Source organism: Morus notabilis, unplaced genomic scaffold (assembly GCF_000414095.1).
Source record: "Morus notabilis unplaced genomic scaffold, ASM41409v2 Scaffold1265, whole genome shotgun sequence".
Lineage (NCBI taxonomy): Eukaryota > Viridiplantae > Streptophyta > Magnoliopsida > Rosales > Moraceae > Morus > Morus notabilis.
Window position 1 is genome coordinate 117834 of NW_010357863.1, and position 7145 is coordinate 124978.

Here is a 7145-nt window from a genome sequence, read left to right on the forward strand (position 1 = left end):
TGCAACAAATAAATAAATTTTAAACATGACGATTTAAATGATTGATTTTAAAAGGGCTTTAAGATGTACTTGAATTTAAGATTTCTCACGAAATCCGTTTTAAAGTCAAAATTAAATGGCCCGATTGAATTGGCTAGTTTTAGAAAGACTTTTAAAGAGCATTTGAAATAAGAGTTCAAATGCTGCTCTGTTTGAAAGATATTTTTAGAACGTTTTATCTTAACTGAAATTAAGAAAAGCTTTAAGAAATTTAGTGATTCACTTATTTGAAATTATTGTTACAAATTATGAAAGTATTATTTCTTATATTAAAAAAAAAAAAATGTTCCGCAAATTTTAAGAAACCCCAGTAAGTACAAGTTAAAGTTTAAGTTACAGTGGCGGCCTCATAGAAGGGTCGTCACAAGATCAAGGCTGAAGCTCTATCCAAGCAGGAATCTGAAAGCTCAACGAACGCGCTAAAGAAGATGGTGGCACTTTTAACACCCTTCACTGAATTTGACAAAACTGTACGAGGTGAAATAGAGAATATCTTGAAGGATTTGAGTTTCCTCTTAGAAAGAGCAGCTACCCTTTGTTTGACAACGAACGCGCTAAAGAAGATGGTGGCACTTTTAACACCCTTCACTGAATTTGACAAAACTGTACGAGGTGAAATAGAGAATATCTTGAAGGATTTGAGTTTCCTCTTAGAAAGAGCAGCTACCCTTTGTTTGACGCATATTGATCTTGCTCAAAACATCCGATCTTTACAAAGATCACCTGCTCCTTTGCTAGAAGAAAGTCATGTCCATGGAAGAGATGATGATAAACAGGAGATCCTAAAGTTGTTGCTATCAAATGAGATTTGGGGCAATAAGATAGGGGTGCTTCCCATCGTGGGTATGGGTGGTCTTGGCAAGACCACCCTTGCTCGACTTGTATATGATGATGACAGAGCGAAGAAACATGGTTTTCATCACAAAGCATGGGTTACTGTATCCACAGAGTTTGACATATTTAGAATAACAAAGATTATCTTCCAGCAGGTTTGTCCCCAAATGACGAGTGGCATTGAGGAAGTAGCTGAACTTCAAGGACGATTGAAAGAGGCTTTGAGAGGCAAGAAATTTCTTTTTGTTCTTGACGATGTTTGGGATGAGAACTACGACAATTGGGATTCTCTAAGGAGCGCTTTTACGTCTGGGGATTCCGGAAGTAGGATTGTTGTGACGACACGCAGCCAAAAAGTTGCATCAAATGTAAAGACCGGGGGGAAAATTCATCAGCTACTAGAAGTATCCAACGAGGATTGCTGGAAAATTTTTGTAGACCATGCCTTCAATGGGGACTCTGTTCTAGATCCACGTCTGCAAGAAATTGGGGAAAAAATTGTTGAAAAGTGCAAAGGCCTTCCATTAGCTGTAAGATCTGTTGGTGGTCTCTTACGCTCTGTCAGAAATCCAGAAACATGGGAAAGCATTCTAAGGAACCATGTGTGGTCCAAAAACCTACGCAACAATATTCTTCCAGGGCTCTGGCTCAGCTATTCTTGTCTATCTTCAAGTCTCAAGCAGTGTTTTGCTTATTGTTCGATTTTTCCCAAAGACTACGAATTTGAAAAGAAAAAAATAATTTTATTGTGGATGGCGGAAGGTTTTTTGCAGTCTGATGAGAAAGAAAAGAGAATGGAAGAGGTTGGGGATGAGCATTTTGATGAGCTAATGGCAAGGTCAATATTTCAAAGATCGAATCAAGATGAGTCCACATTCGTCATGCATGACCTTGTGCATGATTTAGCTATCTTTGTATCGGGAGAAGCCTGTTTCAGAGTTGATGACGCTACAAATGTAGAGCAGGCTACAAAAAAGACTCGTTATATATCAATAGAGGGAGAATCAAGTGAACTCAAGTTATGGAAAGGTCGGTTTGAAGCCAGGCATCTACGAACCTTCTTATCATTGAAGTTATATTTATCATTTGATCAAGAATTGGTTAAAGAAGTGTTGAAAGGAGAAAGGTACTTAAGAGTGCTCTCTAACCTAGCAGCGACTGACTTCCAAACGTTGAATGATTCATTTTGTAAACTGAAGCATCTAAGGTATTTGGACATGTCTGACAGTAACATTGAAGAGATACCTTGTTCAATTTGCACTCTGTACAATTTGCAGACTCTGCTATTGTCGAAAACTTACTTTGTTGCCTAAGGACATGGGAAGACTAATCCACTTGCGTCACCTTGATACCACTAAGGCACCTCTAAAAGAGATGCCACCACGAATGGGTAACTTGAAAGAGTTGCAGACATTGACTAATTTTGTTTTAGGCAAAGATGGAAGTGGTTCGAGAATTCAAGAGTTAGAAGCGCTGCAATCTTCGAATTTCAGGGCTTCAAAACATTGATAACAATAGCGACATTCTGAAAGTCCATTGTTTGAGGGATAAGGAGAAACTTGCTGAGCTACGTTTGGAATGGAAAGGTGAAGTTACTGACACAATAAGAGCAAGGGAGGCATTAAATGCACTGGAACCTCACACAAACTTGAGGAAACTCGTTATTGATAAATATGCAGGTTCAAATTTCCCAGATTGGCTTGGATGTTCTTCATTTTCCAAGCTGGAATCGATTTCTCTATGTGGTAATGAATATTGTTCGTTCCTCCCACCACTCGGGCAGTTACCTTCTCTTCGAGAGCTTGTGATTAAAAACTTCCGTGGAGTGGAAAAAATAGGTGATGAGTTTTACAATACCTGTAATAGCTCTTCTATTACTCCATTTCAATCTTTAGAAATTCTAGAGTTTTTTAATATGAAGAATTGGAAGGAGTGGTCATTTATTGGCGGAGACGGCAAAGTGGGAAAATCATTTCCTCGTCTCAAAAGGCTTTGCTTTTATTGTTGTCCAAACCCAGCTGGGAGCTTATTACCTGATTGTGACACATTAGAAACTCTTGAGATTTTACAAAGCTTTAGATCTATGAAGTCTCTTCCATTAGATAAATTCCCAAAGCTGAAGAAGCTCAAGTTGCAGGGGTGTGAAAATCTCAAGGAGCTAAGTGTGGAGTCACCTGATGTGATAGAAATGCTAGAAATTGTGAGCTGCAACAAATTAGAGTTCCCAAGGAGCGGCCATTATGTACACGCTAAAGAGTTGAGAATTATGGGTGGATATTGTGATTACATAAAGTCGTTACCATTAGACTACTTCCCAAGACTTGAAGTGCTTTGGTCGGGCAGTTGTCAGAATTTGGAATCACTTACCTTTACAGAAAGAACGAGCACTGCACACGAGTCTCTGATCAATTCCTTAAACATAGAAAATTGCAAGAATTTCAGGTCACTGCCGGAACACATGCACAGGCTTCTTCCATCTCTTTCTGATTTGAAAATGGATAATTGTCCAGAAATTGAGTCATTTCCCGAAGGAGGATTGCCTTCAAGTCTAAATAATCTTGCAATTTGGGACTGCTGTAAACTCATCGGACAACACAAGCACTGGGATCTGCAAAAGCTGACGTCTCTGACATCATTACACATTGCAGGCAGTAAAAACATAATTTTGGACTCATTTCCAGAGGATCTGCTTCCCAGCTCTTTAACTTTTTTGTACCTCGGGAGTTTTCCACACCTTAAAGGCCTAAACAGCACCGCCTTTCAAAGCGTAGCATCCCTTGAGTTATGGATAACGAAGTGCAAAGAGCTCCAGCTTTTGCCAGAAGAAATATTACAGCCAACTCATGTTCGCGATTTATGGATAGAGGAGTGTCCTTTCCTTGAACGAAGGTACCAGAGAGAGAGAGGGGAGGACTGGCATAAGATTTCTCATATTCCCACCGTATCAATTCGTGGCAGGACAACGTGAGTATTCTACATGAGGTCCTCCCTTCTAATTCTTTTTTATTTATTTTGTGATGCACCTGCTTTTCTTAAACGATTTTTATTTTTTATGTTTTCTTTTTTATCTTTAAAAATTTACTATGCCTATCAACTTTTTTTTTTTTTTTTGATTCTCAAGATTTAGATACCTACATTAGTTGTATGATCTGTCCTTTCAAAATAAAACATTTATATATATATATGAGTGTCTTTCAAAATGCTATTTTCTCTCCTTTAATAAGATCCACATTATTTATTTTTTAGGCGTACAATTCCATAAATGATTCAATATTTTTAACCACTCTATTTTTTCATTTTTTTTTCTTTTTGAGTTTATTATGCTTATCAACATTTCAAAATAGACACACAACTTTCAATCTTTTTTCCCACTATTCTTAATTCCTTTGAAAAAGTTTCCCTGCTATTCCTTTTAAGCATATAGCATTAACAGAGAATTCTACATACATACAAATGTTTAGAAGAAGTCACTCTGGTACTAACAAGTCCGTCCAATACAAATGTTAGTAGAACTCTGCGCTCTTGTTAGTTGTTACTCTAGATATGAACAAACTGAGTTGTTTTTCATCACAATCATATAATTTTTATTATCTTGAAACTATATTTTATTGCTGTTAGTATTCTATGAAATATGTTCTTTATTTCTTCTTAATACTTAAATTTCACAACTGAAATATATATTCATCTATGCTAACGTAACGTGCATCTATCGACTTCTTCATCTTGTTTAAAGTTCTGTTTCACTTGTTCTGTAGGAGGGAGCTGCCTAAGTAGGTGGCATGATGGTTTTTAACTTGGGACATTTTGGCCTCCCGCTGCGTAAGGGTGATTCAAAAGAGACTTAGTTGCTGTTTTATTTTTAAAATTTTCTCTCTTTTGTTGTGTTGGCTTAAGAAACTGGTGATGTTCATGTTTGTTTGAGACACCTCTCGTAGTGGAATTAGAACTGCACTTAATAATGTTGTTTTCATTCTCGGATTGTTGAACTTTGTATTTTGTTATATCTTTCTTCATTTAATAAATTCGAGAGGGTAGCTTTGTGTAGATTGGGTTCTCTAGTGGGTGCCAACTTAGTTAGAATATGTGAGTGTGCGTTGATGCTAATCGCTCCCTCTTCTTTGTTTGTATCAAAACAAAAATTGTGGTATCTACTTATCTTCACTAGAGATGGCAAGTACCACTGAGTTGTATGTTCATCAAAATTTTACATTTAGGACGTATTTTTTAGTTGGGATGTGTATGTTCATCTTGCTTAAAGAAGCATTTTGTCTAATTTATGGCGTCTTGGATACAGGGGAAAAATTTGAGTTTAGTTTCGTTTAGATTAATGATCGATTCAAAACAAATGTCAATTCATAGATAGGTCATTTATCAGATATTCGTTAACAATTCAGAGACAAATGTCAATTGCACAAAGTTGGCTACTTTTAACTTCTACCTTGATTAGTCATTTATCAGATATATATTATATCATATGATTTGATATTTGAGTACCTTATATTTTAAATGTAAAACCCTAAATAAACCGAAAATCAACTATAAATATTGCCGATGGTTTAATGTTTGCAACATTTTTAGCAGGGACAAACAAAAAAGTAAAGTATTATAGTAAAAAAAAAAAAAGTATAAATGGAAAAGACCTCGTTAAACAACTTATTACCCTTCAGAGTCTCGGTTTTTTTTCTTTATTTTTATTTTTGATTAATACCATTTTTAATCAAATAACTATATTAGTCAATAAAAGATTAATCAAGGTAGAAATACATATCCATAAAGGGTAAAGTTTAGCAATTTTTCTCTCCGCAATCGTTATGTTAGATTTCTAACCCAAGAATATGCCGTAGCCGACAAAGTTTAGTAGCTTCTTGTAATTTGCGTCAAAGTTTGCACAAAGCTAACATTGATTCTGAAGAAATTGTTGGCTGATGGATATATATTTCATTGCAGTTCTATTTTCCCTGATAAATTTCAATTGGTGACTGAGTTGTTTTCAAGCTGATGTTGTTTTTGTGATTAACGTAATTTCAGTTCTCATTCACAAGGTGTAGATTTAGAATTCCCACTCGAAGTGTTTTTTGTTTTTTGTTTTTAGTTTTTAGTTTTTATTTTTAAGAATGTTATTTTTTTATGTCTTCTGGCTTTTGGGGGTTTTGTCGTTCATCACGGTGATTGTCGTTTTTAAGGTTATTGTGGTTTTTTGTTGTGTCGTTTTCATATATTGGTTATGCGTTTTTCAGAGTGATTGTCGTTTTACGTTTGGTTGTCGTTTTTAAGATCATGTATTCATTGTATTGTATTTCGGACCAATGTCGTTCCGGCTTATTTTTGTTTGTTTTTTCAGTTTCCATTATTTTGTCGTTTTTCTCGTCGTCACATTTGAGGTCATTATACTGTTCATGTCGTTTTCAAATTTCTCTGTCTCTATTAGATATTGTTTGCTAAGATGATCACATCTCTAAATCTGAAATTAATATTCTATTCAGATGTCGTTTCATGTTGACCAAGAAACTAAGACGACTTCATGATTATCTTGAGAAATTTCACGGCCATATATAGGAAGCCGTACCACATCTTCTTGCCATCTTGCCTATATTAAAAAAAAAAAACTTTCATTAAAAAAAAACAAAGAAAAAAGTTCATAATTTATCATAATTTTGTGTAAACCTATCATTTATGCCACTCGAAATTATTAGATACTATTATACATTTTATTTTCTCTTTATTAATTAAATATCAATTATTTACTTTTTAATAAAGTGACATAAATAATATTTTTTAACCATCCTTTCCTTAGTGGTAAGTTTTCTCCCATATTAACAATGAGGCAGAAACTGCTTGTTCATTTAATAAAAGAGATGGAAATTAATAGAATATCAGTGCAGAAGTCTTGCCTTAATGCCTTGGGAAGTTAACTTTTACATTTTTCTAGGCAAACATATATTAAGAAATTATGCGCACATGTATCCTTTAATAAGTCGTCGGAAACAAAAGATTTAGAGGTTGTTTAATACATATATTGATTAAAATTAAAATTAAAATTCTATTATATTATTTTCTTCTCAAAAGAATTTAAATTAAAAAAAAAAATTTTGCCAATAATTCACTCATAAAGAATTAAATCAAAACCCATATCATAATTTAATTACATTTTTTAAATAGACCGCACTTAAAATAATTTAACTCTGATACCTCATCTTTAGAAAAAGACACATTTCTAGCTAACTTTCCATTATACAGCAGCCTCTCCACCTAACATTGTTGAAAATGCCAAA

General features: G+C 34.7%; 1 protein-coding gene across 1 annotated transcript; it reads left to right on the forward strand.

The window, feature by feature from the left end:
* Positions 1-467: 467 nt before the first annotated feature.
* LOC112094938 (putative disease resistance RPP13-like protein 1) lies at positions 468-3841 on the forward strand. The gene is made up of 3 exons (XM_024176640.1): positions 468-1999; positions 2151-2263; positions 2367-3841. Exons 1-3 carry the CDS (start codon positions 468-470, stop codon positions 3839-3841), a joined length of 3120 nt encoding a protein of 1039 aa, XP_024032408.1.
* Positions 3842-7145: the final 3304 nt, after the last annotated feature.

What these genes read in the sequence shown, in the direction of transcription:
- LOC112094938 (XM_024176640.1), top strand. Translation starts at nt 468, where the DNA reads ATGGTGGCACTTTTAACACCCTTCACTGAATTTGACAAAACTGTACGA. An exon ending in GAAGTGTTGAAAGGAGAAAG is followed by an intron (nt 2,000 to 2,150) that starts GTACTTAAGAGT and finishes TACAATTTGCAG; the next exon opens with ACTCTGCTATTGTCGAAAAC. An exon ending in AGAGATGCCACCACGAATGG is followed by an intron (nt 2,264 to 2,366) that starts GTAACTTGAAAG and finishes TTCGAATTTCAG; the next exon opens with GGCTTCAAAACATTGATAAC.